General features: G+C 36.1%; 2 protein-coding genes across 4 annotated transcripts in view; both read right to left on the bottom strand.

The window, feature by feature from the left end:
- MDM2 (MDM2 proto-oncogene) overlaps positions 1-25,315 on the bottom strand; it is a 198,706-nt gene that overhangs the window by 139,962 nt on the left and 33,429 nt on the right. The window lies entirely within an intron of this gene.
- The window catches only part of RAP1B (RAP1B, member of RAS oncogene family), a 43,956-nt gene continuing 33,449 nt past the window's right edge, over positions 14,809-25,315 (bottom strand). For 2 of the 3 annotated variants that reach the window (XM_047742786.1, XM_047742788.1), the window contains exons 2-8: positions 25,176-25,258; positions 23,758-23,826; positions 22,546-22,602; positions 21,279-21,419; positions 19,263-19,406; positions 18,296-18,412; positions 14,809-16,056 (exon numbers count right to left, since the gene is read on the bottom strand). In XM_047742786.1, coding sequence (XP_047598742.1) covers positions 18,326-18,412; positions 19,263-19,406; positions 21,279-21,419; positions 22,546-22,602; positions 23,758-23,826; positions 25,176-25,232 — 555 coding nt within the window. In that variant the 5' untranslated portion in view covers positions 25,233-25,258 and the 3' untranslated portion in view covers positions 14,809-16,056; positions 18,296-18,325. Of the gene's footprint in view, positions 16,060-18,295; positions 18,413-19,262; positions 19,407-21,278; positions 21,420-22,545; positions 22,603-23,757; positions 23,827-25,175; positions 25,259-25,315 lie in introns of all 3 variants that reach the window. The other variant, XM_047742787.1, reaches the window with a different exon arrangement.

Below are 25,315 nucleotides of genomic sequence, written 5' to 3'. Positions count from 1 at the left end.
AAACCTATTATGAAGTTAAACTATTCCATATTACAAATCGATATTGGTGCTTGGTTGTCAATATTTTATTCTATTTTCCCCCTTCACATCAACCAGTTCTTTTATTTATTTATTAAAAATTCTTGTAACATAGGGGCATCTGGGTGGCTCAGTTAGTTAAGCGTCTGCCTTTGGCTCAGGTCATGATCCCGGGGTCCTAGAATTGAGCCCCACACCCTGCTCTGTAGGGAGTCTGCTTCTCCCTCTCCCCCTGCTCATGCTCTCTCTCTTTCTCAAATAAATAGAATCTTTTAAAAAAATTATGGTAACATATATATAATATATAATATTTGAGCCATTTTTAAGTGTGCTATTCAGTGGCATTAAGTATATTCATTGTTGTGCAAGGCAATGTTTAGTATATATATACCAAAATAAGCTCTAAATAATGTTTTATTTAATTAGTCTCTCTGCTCAAAATGTATCAGATCTCAGTAAGTAGAATGAAATTCTGACCAACATTTTATGCATAAGCAGTAGAGATATTACAAAGTAGTTAAAACATCAATGTTGTGAAGCAAAACAGAGCTTTGCTGCAAGATACAAAGTTGGTTCAGATCAGGAAGCAAAAAGAGATGGAATAAAATGTTAAATTAAGGGGCGCCTGGGTGGCTCAGTGGGTTAAAGCCTCTGCCTTCGGCTCAGGTCATGATCCCAGGACCCTGGGATCGAGCCCCGCATCAGGCTCTCTGCTCGGCAGGGAGCCTGCTTCCTCTCTCTCTCTGCCTACTTGTGATCTCTGTCTGTCAAATAAATAAAATCTTAAAAAAATGTTAAACTAAAAAAAAGAAGTTCATAAGTCAGGGAGAAAAAAATAAGTGTGAGGTATAAACTGTGTGCACTCGAAGATTCAGATGTGTTCTTTGAACTTCATGTATAGGAGAAAAACTAATGGAAAAACAATGAGACACTGATAGGATTCTATACAAGGATGTGGTTGTGGTAATAATAACGGGAAGCTATTGACTGAGTACATTATGTCTTTTCAGATATGATTTTTTTTCTCTTTTTCTTTTTTCTTTTTCTTTTTTTTGCAGGGGGAAGGGTGATGCTGTCTGGTTTGAAGAAAAATGCTTTACTCCAAGATCAAGCAGGGTCAAAGTTTAAATGTAGAGCCTGCTTGACATTGATCTTTCTTCCCAACAGAGCAGTGTAGCAGGTAGGATCTTGGTCAGTACACATTTAATGAGTTATTTCACCTCTCTATGAGTCAGTTTCCTCTTCTGTAAAATTGAGAAAATGAGTATTATCCTTAACAGTTTGTATTGGTAATTAGATGACATTCACATTGCAGTTTGAGAGGTGGTACAGGACACAAAAACTCCTTGGGTTGAATCCTGGCTCCCCCATCAACTTGGTGGAGCCTTGGACAAATTATGTCTATGCTTCTGTATAACAGATTGGACAGATTTATTGTGTGGATTAAACCAGTTTACATATATAAATTGCTTAGAACAGTCCTGGTATATAATATCCAGTCAATAAACATTGGCTAATATTATCACGCAGCACATGCAGCAAGCATTCAATAGAAATGCTGGCTCTTTTGTTCAGCACCGAGAAGGCAGGGAGCACATCTGCTTTTTTCACTCTACCTTTTGTCATTTAGTACGTGCTCAAATTTTTCTTGAATGAGTGGGTCATTTCCAATCAATACAATTGATTCAATTCCTCAAAAAATATTCAAGTAAGAGTATCTATACTTGTATAATCCGATTAAATTTATTTTCATTATATTATAGTCTATCATAGATAGATACTTCACGGTACTGTCTACCACTTCAAAAGATTTCTTTATCATCTAAATCTCGTGAAGCTTAAAAACAGGAAGAACCCTTGAATAATTTATGTGTTACAGCTTCTCTTACTCTTTTAAATTGTGTTCAATCTGAGGAGCAAGTAGAATGATGAAATGTGAAACTTTGTAGCTTTGAGTTACTCTTTTATTGCTGAATTGTGATTTAAACATCGATGTCTGGAGATTTTTAACATAAAATCATAAATATATTATTGCTTCTTAGAATTCTAACAGTAAGGGTTAGCTCAATATAGGTTTCATTGTGGTTTGGGCTTCTAGGATCTTAAGCATAGTCAGTGACATTTTCAAGGTAGTGGTGAATTTGCTGACAAAAAGTTTGCCAGACAAATAAATCAATTGCAATGACTCCTCCTTACAGACATCTCAGGCTTCATCAATAGTGGAAATGATCTTGGGAGCAATTGAAAAACTAAAATCGTTATTCCCTGTTGATATAGGACATTCTCCGACTAAACCACAAATGCAGTTTATGCATTTTACTTTGCTGTTTTCTCACACTTCTCTGCTTGGCATAGAAATCCTGTAAATCAAACACATTTGTGTTTCTGAAGAATGATTTATTAGGGCCCTGGAGAGAGCATTGCTTTGTTCTGTTTTCTCTAAATAGCACGATTTACACTCTGTTTAGTTTTATTATGAAAAGAAGGTAGCTAGCATCAACCTTACCCATAAATTCAACTGGGTAAGAAAAGTCACATTAAATTGTTTTTCTTACATGGTATTAGTTCTGACTGAGCCCTCATCCTGCCTGGCTTAGTGGGTTGAAGGCAGGAAACTCAATCTCACACATCACGGGTGTTCTCTCCTCTTTTCTGGGGTTTGCACAAGAGTCCAGGGAGCGGCTTCTATAAAGCTGAGAACACGGATAAGGGCATTTAGCCTTCCATCCAGTTTCCCTAGTGCAGGTCATTGTCCAGACCTCAGTGTGTTGGCTGAATATGGGAGGCATGTGCTGAGTGAGATGGAGATACAGAGTGAGACGGAAGAGGGCAGGGTGGGGGAAGGAATACAGAGGGAACAAACACACATTATAATCTGACTAAATGATAGACTTTAAGAAACACTGTAACAAATAGTTAAAAATTTGAATAGGCAGTTTACCAAATATGTACCATTATCTTTCTTTATAAAGAAACATTTTTCTAATTTAGAGAATCTATCAAAATATATCATTCAGAGGATGCATTATGCATCCATAACATTATGAATTTATTCTTTTTTTTTTTTTTTTTTTTCCTAGAGTGGGGAGAGCAGAGGGAAAGGATGAGAGAGAATCCCAAGCAGGGTCCACACCCAGAATCTGGAGCTCAGTCTCAGGACCCTGAGATCCTGACCTGGGGCAAAATCAAGAGTCAGACGGTTAACTGAGCCACCCAGGTGCCCTGCTATGAGTCATTCTTCAGCAACAAGGTTTTCAAGGTGCTATTTTAATGATCAAAAACATAGTGTATCTGGTTCGTAAATCAAGAGTAGGAGTTGACTTTAAAAATACTCCGAATGTATTTTGTGCTACAAATATATTGACATATAAGAACAAACTACGCAGGTTCTATGAATAGAAGTGCATTTAAAAGCATAAAATGATAGACTGTAAGTATTAGCAGTGCACTATAATGCAAGAAAAAGCTGTGTTGGTCTTGAACATTGACCTTGAAACTTGTTTGGAAGTTTTAGTCTGCGCTGCAAAAGGGCATTAGGTAAATCTGTACTTCAAAATCCATCTTGGGGGACGCCTGGGTGGCTCAGTTGGTTAGGCGGCTGCCTTCGGCTCAGGTCATGATCCCAGCGTCTTGGGATCGAGTCCCGCATCCGGCTCCTTGCTCCGCGGGGAGCCTGCTTCTCCCTCTGACACTCTGTCTGCCTGTGCTCACTCTCTCTCTCTCTGACAAATAAATAAATAAAATCTTTTAAAAAAATCCATCTTGGCTTCCTATTAGCAATTTTAAATGAGTGAGTTTAATCTTTAGGACACTGCTTGCCAGTCTGGGGGTGTACAGCTTCCTTGTCCTTCACAAAATCAACTGAAGTTTGATTTTTGAATTGTTTTTTTTTTTTTTTTTTTTTTTTGAATTTGAAGTAAGCCATGTAAAAAGGTTGAATTTTTGGTAATAAAAGAAAGCTGAACTCCTTTGACTTTTTTTTTTTTTAAAGATTTTTTTTTTAATTTATTTATTTGACAGAGAGAGAGATCACAAGTAGACAGAGAGGCAGGCAGAGAGAGAGGGAAGCAGGCTCCCCGCTGAGCAGAGAGCCCGATGCGGGACTCGATCCCAGGACCCTGAGATCATGACCTGAGCCGAAGGCAGTGGCTTAACCCACTGAGCCACCCAGGCGCCCTGACTTTTTTTTTTTTTTAAGATTTTATTTATTTATTTGACTGACAGAGATCACAAGTAGGCAGAGAGGCAGGCAGAGAGAGAGGAAGGGAAGCAGGCTCCCCGCTAAGCAGAGAGTCCAATGTGGGGGCTCCATCCCAGGACCCTGGGATCATGACTTGAGCCGAAGGCAGAGGTTTAACCCACTGAGTCACCCAGGCGCCCCTAAACTCCTTTGACTTTTTGAATGATGATTTTTTCCCCCTGATTTAAGTATGAAGTTATGATGACTTAAAATTTTTTAAAACTTGGGACGCTTGGGTGGCTCAGTCGGTTGAGCCACTGCCTTTGGCTCGGGTCATGATCCCGGAGTCCTGGGATTGAGTCCCGCATCGGGCTCCTTGCTTGGCAGGGAGCCTGCTTCTTTCTCTGCCTCTGCCTGCTTAAGCACTTGTACTCGCTCTCTCTCTGACCAAGAAAAACCCCAAAAAACAAAAAACAAAAACAACAAAAAACTTTAAAAAATGTTTTTTTAAACTTATTTTTACTTAATGATAGCATAACACCATTCAAAAGTCGCTCATATTACTACTGCTCTGCACAGTGATTTTTATTATTGCACATAATCCCTACATGTTTACATTCATATTTTATACCTAATAATGACATTCATATAGCTTTTAAAATTTATATTCCAGAAACTGTTATTTACCTGCTACTGACAGTGAGGATGCCCTATATCTTTGTGTTCCTGTTTTTTCTTTTCCTTACTCATGTATTTTTGCTTTTTTTCTTCACCTACTGAGACCCCCCCCCAACTTCCTCACCTCTTCCTCGTAGGTAACCGTGTTAACAACCGGGTATGTCTCTTTCAGTACCTTGCTTTGTCCACTTTCGATACCTCATAGAAATCCCTCTAAGACAACCATTAAACATCACACTCATTTTGAAATGCTGCATAATGTTCTATGTTATGCCTGAAACATAAACTATTCGATTATTCTTCGCTGATGATGTCATTCACCCTCTTTTTTCTTCAGCAGTGTGTGGTAGTAGTCTTGTGTATATACCCTTTCACATTTTTGTTGTAGCTATCAGGAACAGGATAGCTGGGTCAAATATACCTGCTTCCAATTTTAACAGATATTAGCAGATAGCAAATTAAAATTTTGGTTTACCCAAGGGCTCTACAATGCACATTGCCATCAGCAATATAGGATTCCTCTCTTGTTCTCTCAACTCCTTTCTGAAACTAGAGTGTTCTAGTGAGCTCTAGTGAGCTCTAGTGAATTTGGCCCATATGTTGGGTTCTTTGGTACTTTCCTTTGCGCTTCTCTGCTCTAGTTGAAGCATTTGTATGTTTATGTTTATGAGCTCTTTGGATTTATTTGCTCTTCTCTGAATTGCCTGATAATATTTCATCCAGTTTTCCTTTGGATTGTTTCTTCACAATTTCTAAGAACTTCGTATTCTATATTTTCCCAAATCTGCTTTGTATATTTTGCCAAGCAAATTGTATATATGTACATATATTCTTTAGGTATATAGAGATAGATATTTTTAATTTTATAATAATTTAAATATATAAAATATTTTAATTTTAAAATAGTTTTCTTGAATTGACTAAAAGGTTTTCTTTATCTCTAGACTACACTTCTAGTCTCTTAGATTTTCTTCTAAGATTTTTGTTTTACTCTACAGCTTGAAAAATTTTAAAACATCTGTAGTTTGTTTTATATAGGGGTTGAACTTTTATTTTCTTCAGATGGATAGCTAGTTGTGACAGCATCATTTATTGACATTAAAATATTAATTTGGGGGAATTGATTATTTTATGATATTGTCTTCCCATTCAAGAATATAGTATTTGTTCAGAACTTGATTTATGTCCTTTATTAGGACTTTATAATAGCTCTTCCTTATTAGCTTTATTCCTTGAGGGATTTATAGTTTTTGTCATAAATGTTTACCCTCATATCAACTTCCAGGTGGTTACTGTGAATATAGACTAAAGCTATTAATTTTTGGCATACTTATCTTGTATCTAGCCACTTTCTCAAGTTCCTGAATAATTCCAACAGACTTTTTTTGAGCTTTTGAGGTATTCACTTATTTTTTTTTTTTAAGACTTTAAGTAATCTCTACACCCAACTGGGGCTCAAACTTACAACCCTGAGATCCAAGAGTCACAGGCTCCACCAACTCAGCAAGCCAGAACCCTCGAGATACTCACTTATTATAAGTAACAGCAAAAATAAGTTCATCTTCCAGTGTACAAAATGAACATTTAATTCCACCGATTTAATGTTTCTGTTAGCAGTATTAGGGGACACTAATAACCCCTATTGTATAGCATTGTTTTGAGGACTAAATAAAAACATGTAAAGTGCTTAGAGCAGTGACTGGCATATAATAGGGGACCCAAGGAATGATTATTACTTCCAATATTAGAGCTTGAGTTCTTTTCTTGAGTTCTTCTTCAATCTAAAAAGGTCTCTTTCATGGAAACATTATGCCAAAAAACAAAAATTAAAGAATCATTTGCTAGTTTTTCTTGTTCTTCCATCATTCCCCATTTTAATTGGTTTTAGGGAACCTGGGTGACAGCTTTCTTAAACTTTTATTTGTGCTTCTCTCACCTTGACAGAATAGCAGGAAAGGAAAGCAGAGAAATAGCCTATGTATGGAATGGTTCCATAGATTATTATGTAATAACAGGTTAATAATTAAAATATAATTATTACAGTTTTACAGATTATTTTCCTTAGGAAAAGAGGAGTTATAGTCAAACTAGGTTTAAGGCTAGATGTTGAAAAAATATATATATAGAGAGAGTGGTGTTTCAGAGTTTAATTTGTGCAGGTCAAGGAGACCTGCCAATCTTTTGCTACCTAGCATTCCTCTTTCTTTTTCAAAGTGAGATAAAGCAGTTGAGCCAATTGTGACCAATTTTACTGCTTCTCTCAGTGAGTTTTATGAGGAACTGAGCTTAAAAAAAAAAAAAAAAGGCTCTTCCTTATGTTGTAATAGCCTATGGGGGAGGAACTCTTGGGGAGATGCAGCTCTTCTGCCAGTGGTGGAAGAGGTGGCACTGCAGATTTCCTTCACTTTCCAGGGCTGACATAGTTTGGCATTTTACATCCACCCTGTTTGGATGACTTCCTGAGACTTGTCCTCTTTATCATCCTTGAACGAGCCTTGGCAGAGGGCCTTGGACAACAAAATCATTAATGCTACATCTGACATTAGCCACACTCTGAGAAGGTGAGAATGCCTTGGCAGTAGGAATATCCTATACTAGTTCAGAGTGGAAAGAGGGGGTAGTGGGTGTCACTTCCTTCGCTGGTGTCATCCTCTATGACAGCATTGGTGGAATGAAATTGGTGTTATGGCAGTGGCTAACAACATTCTCTTTGTTCCTGAAAAAGAAAGAGCTAGCTGTTAGGTGTTTGCTAAATAGTTAATTACCAGCTGGTCCAGCTTCTGCAAGGAGCTCAAAACGTATTTCAGGAATTGATACTGTGTTTTAGTCTAACCATATAGACTCTATTAAGCCTGCCAGTTAAAATCTTTGCTTTACTGAAGTCAGAAAATTCAAAGGAATGAATGAGTGAAATGACAACTTTTTCCAAAATAGTTCCAGTAGAGAATGACTAAATCAACTTCTGGGAACCTTAGGTTTATATCTTAAACATGTAAACCATACAGATGGTCACTGTCTCCTTCTACCATTACTTCAAGTAATTAATGCATAAAACTTATCTGGAGACGGTCCAAATTCAGTTTCGATAAGTGATTACACAGACAGAAACCTCACCCCTAATGTAAGATGTGCTAACAAATTAAAAAAAAAAAACCTATTGGACTAAATCCCTAATTTGCTTTAATGTTCAATGTACTTCCTTCTGTTCAACCAAATAAATTTTTGTTATTTAATTCATGCCTGTCCATCACTCCCATTTCTAAAACAAGAAACAACCCCAAAAGTAGCAAATGTTAAATTCAGTGCAGAAGTTGAGTAAAATCTAAATCATGACACTGTTTGCTTTTGGAAGCGCTCCTTTTCTTCTAATATATATCATGTATGTCTGATTAAAGGTGGGGTGAGGTGGAGGGAACATCCTCAAGACTGAAAATGAAAGTAAGGAAATGAAGTTCGTTATTTATATCACTTCTAAATCTAAGTCAGTAGAAGGGGGGAAATTTGTCACCACTGAAAAATATAAAATATGTAGACAAGATGTATGCTAACACATAAGTGGATGATAATTCAGTGGGATAATAACAGTAATCCATGGGTACTATGTTGGTTTTGAAATTGTGGAACTAGCCCAGAATAGACCTATTATGGACTTCTATAAGTCTCATCTGATTCTAGGTTTCCCTCCAAAGAATCTCTACAGAGTAGCTCAAACCTGAGGCTTTTCCTAGGTGGGCTCTCTCAAGGGAGATCTCTAGGCTTGCTGATTGAATTCAGCATGTTTGGGGGTGATCCTAGAGTAACCCATGCTGGTCTTTGTTACTGTAAAATTAGCAGGCTGATAATGGCTGATAATGGCTCCCAGATAATGTCCAAGTCCTAAGCCCTAACCTGGGATGTTATCTTTATTTGAAAAAGGGTCTTTGTGGATGTAATTAAGCACTTAGAGATAACATTTTCCTGGATTACCCAGGGGGGCCCTAAATGCCATCACAAACGTCCTCCAAAGAGAGGAGATACACACAGAGAAGATATGAAGATGGAAGCAGAGTTTGGAATGGTTGTAGCCCAGCACCAAGGAATGCCAGTGGCCGGAACGGATTCTCTTCTAGAGCTGCTAGGGAGCAAGGCCTTGCTGACACTTTGATTTTGGCCTTTTGGCCTCCAGAAGTGTGAGAAAAAGTTTGTTCATTTAAGCCACCAAACTTGAGGTAATTTGTTACAGTAGCCCTACAAACTAATATATACTGTTCAACTAGAATATGAATATCTTTCTAGAGAGCCATAGCAATAGATCAACAACAGGTAAGAGCCCAGTTAGTAAGAGTTTATCTCCCTAACACATTTCGGTGGCTAAAACACCAAAGTGCCTTGTAAGAACATTGAGAGGAACAAAAATGTTTATATTATTGAAAGGTATGGGGAGAAATACTTAAATGGGATGTTATTTGAAAGACGCCTCTTGCTTTTGGTTTGAATTTGAAAAAAAGCACGTCGACATTGGCTCTGAAACATTTTAGTCACTACACTGACATCCATAGACCTGGTACTAATTAGAGGATGGTATTTCCAAAACCATCCTACTCTCTCATATTAGTAGTCAATTCCCCACGAAGAAGTAGAGAACATTATCTTGCTCCTTGTGATCAAAGATGCTGTATTCTCAGGCTATGGAAGGCTATTTGCTGCCTTCCCTTTGTAATACCAATCTTTTGCACTCCAACCCTTCTCAACCCCAGCCCACGTAGGCCAGGCTTTCCTATTTTACTTTCTCCATGCTTAATCCTTATGAAAATAAGGATTTTCATGGTTTCATTTGGCTCCTGTATGTCAAGGACTCCAAGACTCAACTGTTAAAATCTGCCTCTTCTCAGAATATACTCAGTAAAATTATTCACTTCACATGAAGTTTATCTCACCAAAAAAGTTCTTTTGCTCATGTACTAAAAACAATTCCTCGCAGGCGTCTCCATTTTACTGTTACTGGGGCTCAATCCCTTTGGTCCTGTTAATATAATCAAATAATCACTCTTTCCTTCAGTCCTCACATCTAAGTCTTGACCAATTCTCCAGTTATACCTTTAAGAAATTTCTCCAGCGGGGCGCCTAGATGGCTCCATAGGTTAAGCATCTGCCTTCAGCGCAGGTCATGATCCCAGGGTCCTGGGATAGAGTCCTGCCTCAGGCTCCCTGCTCTGTGGGGGAGCCTGCTTCTCCCTCTGCCTGTCCCTCTCGCTCTCTCTCCCTAATAGAGAAAATCTTTTTTCTTTTCCATAAAAATGAAATTTCTTGGGTTTCCCTTCGCACAATGGCTCCAACCCTAGTCATTTCATGCTTATAGATCCAAGCAGCCCACAAGATGGCTGGGTTAACTCTGGTTCTACCATTACTCCTCCCAGGGCTATCTTTCACACAATTATTAAATCCGTTGTTGCTTCAGTCATACAACTCCCATTTACAACAGCAGAGTAGCTCCCTGATAATTATCCACTGTATTCTCTACCCCATTGATTGTACTCCATTTCCAGTATGGAAAAATACTAATTTTTTCCTGCCAGCCATATAGTTCTCCATCACTGGTTAATTTGCTCAGAGAATCTAACTAAAACTGACCTGAGCAGTATAAATATAAATCAAATAGTCCATACATTTAAAAACAAAGTACAATTTGTACTGTTAGTCATTATTATTAGAACAGATAGTAAGTATAAACTATCTGTTGTTAGACATGAATTACTAGATTTTTACTTTTTGGATACTTTTTGACTGGTATTCCCCATCACGGATTCATTAAATACCTTGTCGGCAGGGTCTGGGCTTTTTTTCTATCACTTACTCTTTGCTACTCCTCTATGCCCTCAGTAGCATAGTATCTGACAATAGCACTTTCCTGTTCTGAACTTGGTATTCACAGGGGATACAGACTATCATAGTATAAGCAGAAATTTGAATGGGTAACAATGGCAGATGTCAAAAATTAAAGACTTTGATCTCTGCCTATTTTAAAACTGCCATAAGCTTTTGACTAAAGTGAAAATGTTATTCACATAAAAATTCTGTAAGGTATGTGTTTAGTATTCAGAAAAACAAAAAACCCTGGACTTTGGCCCAAATGCTGAATCTGGGTAATTATTTATGTCCTTGTATAAAGAAAATGAGATTAAACTAGGTTCATAGTAAGAGAGAAACTCTTTCCGTACCCTTTCAGACAAATCAGAAATTACTGGCCTCCTATAGATAATCTTTAAACAGGTTAAAAATGTTTTCCTAAAATCATTAAATTGTCCCAAATGGAAAGCTGTGAGACAGTTTAATAGACTATTACCAATTGAGCTTTTCTCGTTTGCTGAGTCTTTTATTCCCCCGATAGAATGTGTGTTCCATGCAGGCAGAACATCCCTGCTAGATCCCTAGCACAGGAACAATGCCAGGAACATGGTAGATGTGCAGTACTGAATACAGTTTTTGATTCTTGGATACAAAAGTCAGGCAGGTGTCTCTAATTTGGGATAAAATCTTTAATTCTTAAGCTCAGTAATCTATAGGCTACAAACAAGGATGTTTTAAGGAACCAAGTTCAAAGTATGTGTGACATTGTGGATTACTTTTTATCTGCATTTAGAAAACAGAACTTTTAAGTAGTATTTTACTCTAACTTTCAAAGGTAAACTGTCAAGCCTACAAACTTAGCTGCTCCACTAATAGGCTTATTAGCCAATTTTGACAAGTATTATCAATCCCCCAACAAAGACTTATGCATTTTTCTATCAAGTTATGGGAAACCAGGTTTCGTTCTACTCAGAATCATTACACTTCTCTCATGTATTCATAAAACACCAGATAAACTGTCCACTGTTAACAAATTATAGAATAGATTAAAACAAAAATTTGAGGGTGCCTGGGTGGCTCAGTCAGCTAAGTGTCTACCTTTGTTTGGCTCAGATCATGATTCCAGAGTCCCTGGATCAAGTTCTGCACGGGGCTCTCTGTTCAGCAGGGAGTCTGCTTCTCTCTTCCTCTCAATAAAAAAATCTTAAAAAATTAATAAAAAATCTTAAATCTTAATTTTTTAATTTTAAAAATTAAATCTTAAAAATCTTAAAACCTTCAATCTTAAAATCTTAAAAAAGAAAAAATTTGAGTCTTATTGAGGTGGCTTAGTCAGTTGAGCTTCTGCCTTTGGCTCAGGTCATGATCCTGGAGTCCTGTGATCAAGCCCCATGCCCTTGGGTTCCCTGTTCAGTGGCTTCTCCCTCTGCCTCTTACCTAACCACTAGTGTTTTTGCTCTCAAATAAGTAAGTAAAATCTTAAAAAAAAAATCTTTGAGTCCTATAAAATCAAATTGTTAAGATTCACCAATAGTTTAGAAGAAGCCTGGAAACCCTCAGATTTTTAAAATAAAGTCATTCTATATTTTTAAAATAAAGTCATTCTATATTTCCAAGATTTAAAGGGGAGGAGGTAGAGTAGATGGAGATTAAATTCAAAGAAGACACAGACTGAAATAAACCAAAAGAAAATATACTGTGGTGGTAAGTTTTGATTCTAAGTTTGCTGCCCCACATCTAAAGAGGAGATGATTAAAAAAGCAAAGCAAAATTTACTTCCAATAATTGGAGGTTTTAAAACTTTATATCCTAGGGGCACCTGGGTGGCTCAGTGGGTTAAGCCTCTGCCTTCGGCTCAGGTCATGATCTCAGGGTCCTGGGATCGAGCCCCGCATCGGGCTCTCTGCTCAGTGGTGAGCCTGCTTCCCTCTCTCTCTGCCTGCCTCTCTGCCGATTTGTGATCTCTCTCTCTCTCTGTCAAATTAAAAAAAAAATACTAATTAACTCTAAAAAACCCGTTATATCCTAATATCTGCATGTGATAAAGTTTATCAGCTGCATTAACATAAAAGTTGAAGCAGGGGTTTTTACATTTTTTTTTTTAAGAAAAAATTAGGTGAAATGTCACTAATTTCCTCCTAAAATTCAAGTTTCTCCAAGTATCTGTGGGGACATGAAAAAGAACTCATATGATTTTTCTGACTGAATTATAGTATTTTTCCAATGTAAGCACCAGAAAAGTCGATCTACATGATCTGCATTCCTAAGCTGTAGCTACTATTCTGTATGAGACAATGATGCTTTTTGCCAAACCACAATCCTATTTCTAGTAGCAAAATATAAAATTAAAAAAATGACGAAGAGAGTGTCACTTCCATTTACTTCACTAACTCGTCATGAAGTCGGTATTACTATCATTACCATTTTACAGATAAAGGAACAGAGGCACCTAAGTAATGTTACATGCTAGGAAATAGCAGAGCTGAGATTAGAAACCCAAGAATTCTGGTTCCAGGGGAGCCCAGTCTTATTCACTAAACTATCCATTTTGTTCTACTAAAACTAATCTATAACTAATGAGTTGCTTACCACCAGGTCAGTCAGTGGTTTTCAGTCAGGTGATTTTGCCCTTCAACATCCCCACCCCTGAATCTAACTGGAGAACACATGGCAATGTCTGGAGACAATTTCAGTGGTTGCAACTTGGGGGAAGGGGTGGTACTACTGGCATCTAAAGGGTAGATACCAGATATGCTGCTAAAAATCCTATAATGCACATGACCACTCCCCAACAACTCATTATCCAGCACAAAACACCATACTGCTGAGGCTGAGAAACCCTATAATAGAATATAAATTCTAGGGCGGGGTCCTAAATTGATCTCAGTTATTGCTCTACACTCAGACCTAGAACACTTATACTTATCTGAATATTTGTTTTTGAGAACCTAGAACTCAGGGGTGCCTGGGTGGCTCAGTTGGTTAAGCGTCCAACTCTTGATTTCAGGTCAGATCATGGTCTCAGGGTTGTGGGAACAAGCCTTGCGTCAGGCTCCCTGCTCAAAGCAGGGTCTGCTTGAGGATTCTCTCTCCCTCTCCCTCACCCTAAAATTAAAAAAAAAATCAAAAAAAAAAAAAAAAAAAAAAAAAAAAGAGCCTAGACTTTAGCCTGGTGCACAGCTGGTAGGCAACAAACATTTATTAAAATAAAAATAACTGAATTAATGGTGGTACCTACAAAGGTCAAATGGGTGTAACCGGATATAGTAAACTGAAGTGATTTTGTGCTCTATAATGCCACATTTGGGGTTTTTTTCTCTTAATGGCTACAAATAAAACCAGTTCTGCCAAGACAAGACTCTTAATTAAGCAGGCCTTCTGAGAGAATATTTCTTTTCTTTAGATACATAAAACCTTTAAATACATGGAACTCCTTGAGTTAAATTTGTAAGGAATAATACCTTTTTCTTCCTAAAATGAAAGCCTTTAAATGTTCCATTCAAATAGGATGTATCTTTAAGAGATTAACAGACACCCCTAAATTAGATGATATCACTAGTTGATTGTGGATATGCTTTAGTGACTGGCAAATACTTTGAGAAAGATTAAGATTTGTTTAAAAATTTCAAAAAGAATTGAATTATAGCACACCTAAGGAAAAGACAGATCATCTATAAAGAAATTAGTTCTTGAGTCCACTTCAAAGATCTTTATAACCATAACATTCTAAGTATAACTTCATCTTATATATTTTTAAAAATCCATAAGCATAACATCTATCAAAGTATTTTCAATTCTTTCTCCTACACCTCAAAGAGCTACTGAACATTACCCAAAAAGCATATATTCGTAATGCTGCTTGATTTACAAAATTCCCCCCCCCCAAAATTCAAAAGATGGGTATGTGGATATTCAAATAATACTGGGGGAAAAAATCCGGTATCTTTCATTATTTCTGTAATCAATGAATCAACCTGGCTTGCCCAAATGTTAAATTATGAAACCACACTATGTAAAATGCACCTATTACATTTAAAAAGAAGTTAAACCCAAATTTATTTGCTAGCACTGTTAAACATTACACAAAACATTCAAGTGGCAAGTAATTATAATGCAAGCCCTTGCATGGCAATCCAAATTTATTGAACTACTGATGCTAAGTTATACAAAATTGCACCACTTTAATTAAGGCTTTTAGTTTACATTTGGCCACCTCAAAGTAGTTGTAACATTAGGTTGGTCAATTTAAATACTGTGGCTCCCTGTTGGATAGACACACAATCTTTACACCCAAACGGTTAATGCATACAAAGCAACAAGGCATTGTTAAATAAAACAGCAATAGTTACTGCAACTTAGGCCTTGTGACCAATTACACATGATTAAAATTACTTCCCACATTCACATCCACAGTACTCGTCCACCATTTAACATCTCAACCAAAACGTTACACATGTGAAACAACCACTAACAGGCAAAAATACTAAACCTGTATATTTGGTATTGCAAATACACTTATGCATGAGCAAGCAAGGGATTCACAGTGAGAATCTACAGCTGCAGAAGCCTGAAAATGATTTACAAAAATTGTTAAATCATTAAAAAATTGTTTGAAAATATACACTTCTTGTTGTAGACCCCCACTGTACACACAACTATAAACATTGTTCCCTATGTAAACAAAAAAGGAAACATATAATAAAAGATTTGAAAAGTCTGGACATTTCCTTCCCAACAGATATTAAAGGCAATGTCTTTAATCTAAGACATTATACTGAAAGGACTATCATATTTTAAAGACAAGATCACTGTCTCCACAGGTTTTTTTAAAAATTAAAAAAACTATATAGCTGTGTTAATCAAAGCGCTTATTTGTACAATACAATGATAATGACCTTGAATTTCTTAAAAAAAATTACAATAAGCTACAAGTATCAAAGAAGCGAAGTTATCTGGAGTAGTCTATATAGGAGCTCTTTGGACTTTCTTTTATTATGCTAAAATAGTGGTGCTTTTAGGATTTACATTATTGTACTCTCCAATACAAAGTATGGGGCATGTTAAAGTATACAGTACACCATTTTCATACATGTACAACATTGGTGGATGAAAAATGTCTCTTAGCAGTAATACTGGATTGTAGCCTCTGGTTTTACCAGCTGCATACTCTAGGACTATTATATAAGTAAAAATCTCTCTTGTGATACTGGAAAGTGATCAGAATGTGCAAACTGATGTAGTAGCTTTCATCCGCCTCTTAAAGGGTACCACCACAGAAAGTCCATTTAAGATGTTGGTAGGTTTAACAAAGTTGGAATGCTGGCACTGTTGAATTGCGCAACAGTTCTTCAGACCTGTTGAAAGGAGAAAATTAAATTGAAAACATGGGTTGAAAATAGCACACTACAGATCCATAGGTACACATTAAAGCAACAGTGTTTTATGTGTTAGAAATGAATATAATACAGGCTCTTGTCATTACATTCATGACAATGTATGACAATGCACCACACAACTCATAGCAAAGTAAAGCATAGGTAGACATTTTCATCTTTTCAGAAAGACTTCATCTACTCTGCTGCCCTCTTGAAAGTCAGTCAAATTAAGTTTTAGATCCAGAAAGGGAAGGCACCTTAGTGCAAATTTCTGTATATTATCTTCCAAAGATTCAAAGCAGAAAGACAAAAACCAAAAAAACACCACATTAATATTTTAGGTCAGGTCAACTTTATTAGAATTAGGATTAAAAAATAGCAATATTAACAAAATGAGTGTTTCCAATCCTGGAATTACATTGTAAGTATAGAATGTACATCTAATCAGGGTTTCTAGTATCTGAAAATCAAGACCTTTCTTCCTTACTCTTCCAGAAAGAGTGGCTACAAAGCTGGTTCAGAGAAGTAGACAAAAAATAATTTATTTCATGATGGCTCTTTATAGTTGACAGTTATAAACGTTCTAATTTCATATTTAAACAAATTCTATCAACTTGATGGATGTTAGAAAAAGCTGGTATTATATGAAAATCCTATGTAATTAAACTTCAAAAAATTGTGAGCAATATAAAAAAAGGTAAAATTAGAACTCATTGTCTGCCAAGTATTTATTTACTTTGGATGATTTTCTGCATACATTCCTGGGCTAAAGAAAGTTTTCTTTTTACTGTTTTTCTGGGATTTAGCCTTATTGCAAGTTCCAGAAATAATGTTAATATTGATATGGCTGCTGAGGCAATTTTCATAAATGCCTTGAGCTTTAAGTCCTCAGTCTGAATGAATTTGGTGAATTTTCTAAATCCTAGCAAACCAACTGTGGCAAATTAGATAGGACGGATTGGAGTATATGAGTTTACACACATGTGTACTGCTAGGAATGGGCATGTGGTGAGGATTGAGAGGATTATCAGGAATGAGAGCATGTATCTCTAAACAGAAAGCCTTAAATGGAGAGTAGGGACAAACTCTCGAAGATTCAAGTGTGCTACCGTAGAGGGCCATTTAACATAGGAAGCAGGAGAGCCACAAACACTACAAGCTCCCAGAATAAGGGTAGAGTAAAATATAGTTTTAATGCTAAAGGAGCAATAAGCCATTCTTGTTGGCAAAGAGCAACAGTTAACAGCTGAAGGTTTACCAAGTACCAGGCACTGATCTGATTTACAAGTATTAAATCATTTAATATGACTGTTTTCAAAAACCATATAAAAATGTATGTTCAGTTTTCCTTTGCTATCTCATCTCTGAGTTGTTTCTGTGGTTTTCTAGGCTTGACAACTCTTCGGATATCAGCTTAGATGTCTTTTACTTTGACATATTTTCCCTGAATCCGCAGTTTACATCTGACTGATTTGGGGTTCCAGTTATTCATGCTCCTGTAGTACCCATAAGAGCATAATGACTAAGCATGGGCTTGGGAGCCAGTTCATCACTCAAATTCTGAGCCATGCGCTCAGATCATAGGATTCAAATTTTGGCTCCTTTATTTACTAACTGCAGGGCTTGAACAAGTAATAATCTTTTTGTGCTCTAGTTCTCTCATATGTAATATGGGAATAATAATAGTTCTTGTGTCATAGGATTGTTGTAAGAATTCAATGAATATGTGGACAATAGTTCAGAGTGCTAGCTAGCATATGATAACTGGGTCAGGGGTTCTTATTACCAGTACTGTGCTGGACTTAGTCTAGCCCTCATTTATCGTATTTTTCAATTGTTTGTCTAACTCTTTCACTAGACCTGAATAGCTTAAGGCAAGGAAAGAAGGTTGGTTTTGTTCATCACTGTACTGTCAGCACAAACCAGTGTCCCAATGGGGCATAAGTATATATTGGATGAACTTACCTAGAATATTCACTTATGTGGAATACCCTACTTTTGATGCTGATATATACAGGAAATAATTACTTTAATTACTAGGATATCATTCTAACTCACGGATACCTTAAAGAGAAGTAATCTCAGTTTTTTGGTTTGTTTTTTTAAGAACAATAAAACATTCTATACTTGTTTTGTTGAAAGAGTGTCCTTAATGAAGCTGAGGTTAGAAGTTAGAGGAAAAGAATATAAAAATAGAGGAAAAGATAAATTTACATACCTGGCTCAGAGCTACAATGCATCTAATATATTAAAGCAGCTGACATGTTGACCTTTTGCGGGCCTTCCCAGGCACTGGAGTTTTTCTGTTAATTTGCCGCACTAGGTCATAAAAGATCTGCAAACAGAGTTGGGATTTTTTTGTTTTTTTAATTAGGAAAAAACCCCCCAAAAACAAAAAAATGGAAAAAATAAAATGAAAACCTGAATGCCATGTATATATATGAACTCCAACAAATATTCTGTTCAGCTAAGGAGTAAGTAAAACCGGGTAGTCATTTAACTGCCAAATACTTTTATTTTTTGGGAGGGCTAAAATTTCTCTCCTTAAAATAAGAACTGAATTAAGGAGCAGCAGAGATCTTACTGTCATTCATTAGAACATTTAACATCATTCAAAGAAAACAATCCTTTACTCTTCAAATCTTCCCTATGTTATCTTTACCCTACCACAGGACTTAAGCCCCTTCAAGGCAAGAACCATGCAAGCCTTCTTAAATTTGTCTCCATCTTTTATAAAACATCGTTCATCTCTACATATATACACCTGAATACTTAAATCCTGCCTTTCCCACCCCTAACCTTTTTCTGTCCAGTCTTCCTTTTTCTTTTTTTAAAGACTTTATTTACTTATTTGAGAGACAGATCATGAGCGGGTAAGAGGGGTAGAGGGAAAAGCAGACTCCCCGTTGAGCAGGGAGGCTGATGCGGGACTTGACGCCAGCACCCTGGGATAATGACCTGAGCCGAACAGATGCCTAACTGACTGAGCCACCCAGGTGCCCCAGTCTTCTTTTTTCTCTGAGCAAATTCTAGCACTGTTGCTTGTTAAGATTTTTGTCTATAAGATCAACAAAGCACCCGGAGCAAACATTAACCTAAGGTTGTGTTAATACACACACATTATTTTTCATTAATTTTAAATGCTGAATTCCAAATCGAGTTTTTTAAAGTGTATTTCACCATACCTCATTAACATTTATTTTTGATTTTGCAGAAGATTCTAAGAATGCACAGTTGTTCCACTGTCTTGCTAGGTTCTGACCTTGTTCCTTTCCTACAACTCTTTCATCTTCCAAGTCACACTTATTACCAACCAGGATCATCGGAACCTAAAAATACAAAAAAATTGTGAGGGTAAAAAAAATAAGTATGCTATATTAATTCAAAACAGAAGAATTTTTTTTTTAAAAATTAACATATAATGTATTATTTGTTTCAAGGGTACAGGTCTGTGATTCATCAGTCTTACACAATACATAGTGCCATCCACAATACATACCCTAATATCCATCACCAAGCCACCCCATCTGTCCCACCCCCCTCCACTCCAGCAACCCTCAGTTTGTTTCCTGAGATTAAGAATCTCTTATGGCAAAACCAAAGAATTCTAAGAGTCAACCCTAAGGATTACTTTATATGCCAGAGAAAAATATTGAATAAGTAATAAAATTTATAGTTTAATATGAGAGCCTGTTAAGAATCCTTCATGTGAAATTTTCAGAAAACTAGCTATGATCTACTTTTAAGAAAGGAAAAAAACCCCTTAAAATTACATCCCAATGGATTTATAACTAAATATAGTTAGCAAAACACAAAACCTTTTAAAAAATAAATTATAAGAGGGTATTACTATGAAAAGCCAATACATTTCAAAATTTTAAAAGTCTAAGGGATGTGAATCAACTTCAAGTTTTCTGGTTTACTGACATGCATTTATCAAATAATCATTCTCCATTTCATGACACAAAAAGGAGAAATTTGGAAAGCCCTGAAGTAGAATTTTTAGTTTCTCATATAATATATATTAAAAAGCCAGAAAGTAAAATCATCCTAAATTATTAAATATTTAGACCACCTTAATCATTTGATGTCTATTTTACAAGGACACGATAGAGATAAATAATACTTATTCTGGAAAATTCCCATTAATCATTTAGAGGCTGGCTTTCTAGACAATTTTTGGAAAAAGATCCAAATTAGGAATATCAAGAATTTTGGTTTTTAGGAATAGACACAGAATTTTATATTCATACTTATTTAATGTAACTGATAGAAGAAGAAAACTAGTATCAGAGACAGTAGAAAATATTTACTAATTGAGAAATGGTCACTGAGCTATTATAAATATGTGAGAATACCCCAAAGTTCTCCTGTTTCAGAAGTCTAAGAAATGGCAACATTTCCCACAGATGCCTCTGAACCCTCACAATATTTGCTTATAATTAAATTATATATGTAATACAGTAATTTTTAAAAAGTGTGGTTCCTGGACCCCAGCAGCATCAACACCATCTGGAAACCTGTTAGAAATGTAAAATCTTGAGTATTCTTGACCTACTCAATCAGAAACTCTGGGAGTGAGGCTTGGCTATCTGTTTTAACTAGATTTACAAGTGATTTTGATGCAGGATCAATTTTGAGAACCACTGCTATCTATAGTATGATAAGGAATTAAAGTAATCCTTCTGAAGTTTGATACAGGGATTAAACTCCATTATGGTACACATAAGGGACGTGCAAATTAATGTTAGAATTTAATGTACTGGTTGGCTTCCTTTTAAAAGTATTATTGTGTTAATCTTCTGTCAGTTGCTTGAGATGTGTTCATATGTAGTTTTGATTCTTGTTAGAAAGGCTCTTAGGTCTACCAGAAATATACCCAGACATCTATTAGTAACATCTGCCACCCACATCTTTCCTTCTGACCCACCAAACACATTATTTAAAAATAGGAAGGGTATAACGTTTATTTCACACAGGCTAAGGAGAGAGGAAAGTTATTTCTTACTTTCCACATTATATATATTTGAAAATATGCACAAATGGTAAAGATTTATTTTTGCCTTCTAGGAAAAAATCGTTTGAAATCCCCCTCCCCAAAACACATGAACTTTAAATTCCATTTAAACTGAAATTCTTAAATTGGATATCACTACACTAAGAGTCTGAAATAAAATATATTTATTAGCAACTCAGCTTACATCATCAGTGTCTTTAACTCGAAGAATCTGCTCTCTCAGATCTTGTAAATCATTAAATGTGGACTGTGCTGTGATGGAATAAACTAATGCAAAGCCTTGGCCATTTTTCATGTATAAATCTCTCATTGCAGTAAATTGTTCCTATAGTAGAAAGAAAGCATCATTAAAAAACAATAAAGTTCTGACAGTTAATTTGACAATTTTTAAGTTTATAATTAGAGCTCAGTGAAGAATACAGTAGTGTTATATAACATTTCTTAAAATTATAGTCTGTGGCAAGATGTGATTTGAAAAACTATTTCATGAAATAAGTTTTTATTTAACAATAATACAACCAAAGCAGATTTATGTGCAATAAATATACTTAACTGGGAAAGAAATATCCTTTCCCCAAAAGCTATTTAAAAGACAGCTTTTTAATATATAATATGTAAGGTACCAAAACTGAATTCCCAAGTTACTCACAGCTAGTTCACAATACTCTAGCTCTACAGGGCTCACCAGCACGCTTACCTATATCTTGCCATTTCCTCACACTTTTCCTCCTTCACTAGACTGTGAACCTTTACAAGTAAGAATATTGTCCATGGCACGTATCAGGTACTCAAACATGAATGAATACCATATATCCAGAATAAATCTTCCCTTCACCTTCAGACACCAACAAATCTAGTTGGTTTATAAATACTCTGAAGAAAAGATACTGTTCAAGTTACTCCACAAAGCCACTGAGAAATAAATGTTTACTGGAGTATTTTCCACATTAACTAAAATACGTAATATATTTTGACTTGTTTTTAAAGTACTATGAGGCTGAAAATTTTAATTCAAATTTCTTTCTCCCCCCACCTCCCTTTTCTTTGAAGATTTTATTTGAGACAGACAGAGAGAGCACAAGTAGGGAGAACAATAGGCAGAGGCAAAGGGAGCAGCAGCAGACTCCCCACCGAGCAGGAAGCCTGAAGATGGGGCTCAATCCCAGGACCCTGGGACCATGACCTGAGCTGAAGGCAGCTGCTTAATCAACTGAGCCACCCAAGCACCTCTCATTCAAACAAATTTCTATTTATTTCTTCAGTAAATGACCCACTGCAATTACAAAGCACACACACACAGAACTTAAGAGAATAAGAAAAATAGCTGTAAGATTTAATGCAAGTTGTAGGCTTTTAAATAAGTTTATCGAGCATTTGTCTATAGAGTATTAGCATTTACAAGGTCAATACCACAGAAGTTGTGCACATACTTTGATACTTGTTTTACATACCGTTCCTGCAGTATCCAAGATTTCAAGCATACACTGTTGTGCATCTACTTCAACTTGCTGGAGGAAAAATTAAAATATACCTTCATTCTTTAATGTGTAAAAGAGTACCTTATTATATACAAAAACTAGTATGATATTTAAATAGCGAGATTACTGTAACTTTACAACTAGTTTTATGCAATACCTGAATAGAACAGGAGAAAAAATAGCTATATAATCAAGGTCCACTGACCCCCAAATTGTATTAGGTGCAAAAACCATGTGTTCTCAACATAAGGATACCTCTAAGATCCAAGCTCTGTGTGAATCACTCAGAACTTAATTCTGGGGAGGAAATGATTTCAAAATAGCTCAAAATTCTTTAAAACCAGTACTAGTTTCAATAAGATCAAAAGTCATTCTGTCTATCTCAACACTGCCATGCCTTATTTAGATATATCTTCATTTCTCTAGATAACTACAATCCCCTTCACCGTATTGGAACAACGTTTCTGGTAGCAAAGAAGCAAAAGACACCCAGCAAATAAGTTATGTATCCTAGTGACCCCTTTGCACCTAACATTTCCTTGGAAAATAAGTTATTTAGAATTAGATTCGGAAAGAAAAGAGTAATACTGCCTCAAGGCTTTCCAGTTTCTCTGGTAGACTGCGGACACAAAGGGAAGAATACAAACAGTATCTACATAGCAGCAGGGGTCAAACAGGCTGTTACATAAAGGTGGGGAGATAACTCTCCCCCTAAATTAAAAATGTCTGCATATTAAGTTTTATTGTCACATGTTGTGTTTGTGGACATAGAAACAACTCTATTATGAGCAGTGATACTTTAAAAAGAAGGGAGCCTGACGGTGTTCAGTTTTTGGTGGTGTTTAGGGCGGAGGGACACAACTATCACTTGAAATGGATAGCCTAATTCTGAAGTTTGTGTGTCAAATTACAATTTTAGGGTCAGGATAAACTTAAAATTCTCTGAGGAGGGCAGGGAGAGAGAGAGAAAGAACACATATGAGCAAGTGCTTTACGATTTTCATTAACTGGTACGGAAACAAGACCAGGAAATAATCAAGTGTTTTTTCCTACTAATTTTTAAATAAACTCTTGCTTCTTCCTCTGACTTTGTAAACAACATTCAGCAATTACAAAGCTAAAACTAAGAACTTATATTTAGAGTAAAGTCAAAAGCAAAAGTCTTCTAGAGTAAGTAACATATACCTTTCTATAAGAATCTTCTATCGTAGGATCATATTTTTCAACAAAAATTCCTTGAACAAACTGTACAGTCTGGAAAAAAAAAAGTATACCGTTTACACTTAAAGAAAACAAGAAATTCAAATCTGTATGCTTTGCACTATTGATTTCACATAGCCAGTTATATCATTGATGAAAATATAACCACTACTACATTTAATGTATGCATTTGATGAGTAAATTACTTTAGAAAGCTTTTTAAAAACATTAATAATCACTATCCTCCCTATTAGGTAATTCTAACTTTGGAGCTCATATATTTAAAATTTATTTATTTTATTTTTAGAGAGGAAAAAATGGGGGAAGGGGCTTTAGGAGAAGGAGAGAGAGAATCTAAAGCAGGCTTCATGCCCGGTGTGGAGTGATCTGAAGACCCAGAGCTGAAATCAACAGTCCAACGTTTAACCTTCACCTGCTGAGCCATCCAGAGGTCCCATATTTAAGCAAAATTTTAAATGTCTTCTATTTCAGTCTTAACAGCTTAAATTTGAATTTTAATTAGAAACAGGCTATTTGTTTTGTGTACATAAGTACATACCTTCAAGACACCTCCTCATCATTTTGGATATATTTACAAATGACAAAGCAGCTCATGCCCCCCTGCACACATTTCTCAGTTTGATTCAAACTTCAAGTTCTGTGCTAGGTGGCCATTCTAAGTGGCTGAGTGAGATGGTCAATCTGTTTTACACTGGGGCGTTATTAAACTGAACTACTCATCAAGTCATTTTCCTTAAGTTTCTTTTCTTCCCCAGCCACTACTGTCAAACTGTCTTTTTTTCTCACTATATTATTATTTTTAAAATATTTTATTTTTAAGTAATGTCTACACCCTACATGAGGATTGAACTCACAACCCCAAGATCAAGAGATACATGCTCTTTCCACTGAGCCAGCTGGTTCCCAATTGCTACACTATTTTCCCCCCACTACACTATTCTTGATACAGAAAGCATGGCTGCTAAAATAATGTGAAAACTGGACAGTCATGGGTTGTATTGGAAAAAGGTTTTTTAAAAGCTTTATTTAATATTTTCAGAAAATACATATAAGCCAAGTCACAAGAAGAAAGAGCAAAATTCATTCCTACTTGGCTCAGAAATACAGATGGACACACATTTATATGCTCCCACTCTCTATGCTTAGCCCAAATTGTATTCTGGCATATCTCATGCTGGTCTGGAACCAAAAGACCAGAAACAGTATGATCTACACAGGTCCGACTAGAAGTGGACTAAAATTACAAGAAAAACACATTGCCTCTAAAATCACTGAGACTTCACTTTAACAAATAAATGAAGACAAATAGTCAAAACCTAAAACTCAACAGAAAAAGAACATGTGTTGCAATGAATAGCTTAGGTACGGTGATAATGACTTACCAGAGCAGATTTTCCAACGCCTCCTGAGCCAAGAACGACTAGCTTATACTCACGCATGGTGCAAACTTGTCAAAAGCTAGTACCTTATAAGGAAAAAAAAAGAGAGAGAGAATTCTTAGGCAATATATCTTGGTATTCAT

This window comes from Lutra lutra, chromosome 8 (genome assembly GCF_902655055.1).
Source record: "Lutra lutra chromosome 8, mLutLut1.2, whole genome shotgun sequence".
Classification (NCBI taxonomy): Eukaryota; Metazoa; Chordata; class Mammalia; order Carnivora; family Mustelidae; genus Lutra; species Lutra lutra.
The sequence above is the reverse complement of the archived record's forward strand: the minus strand, read 5'-3'. Positions and strand labels throughout refer to the sequence as shown.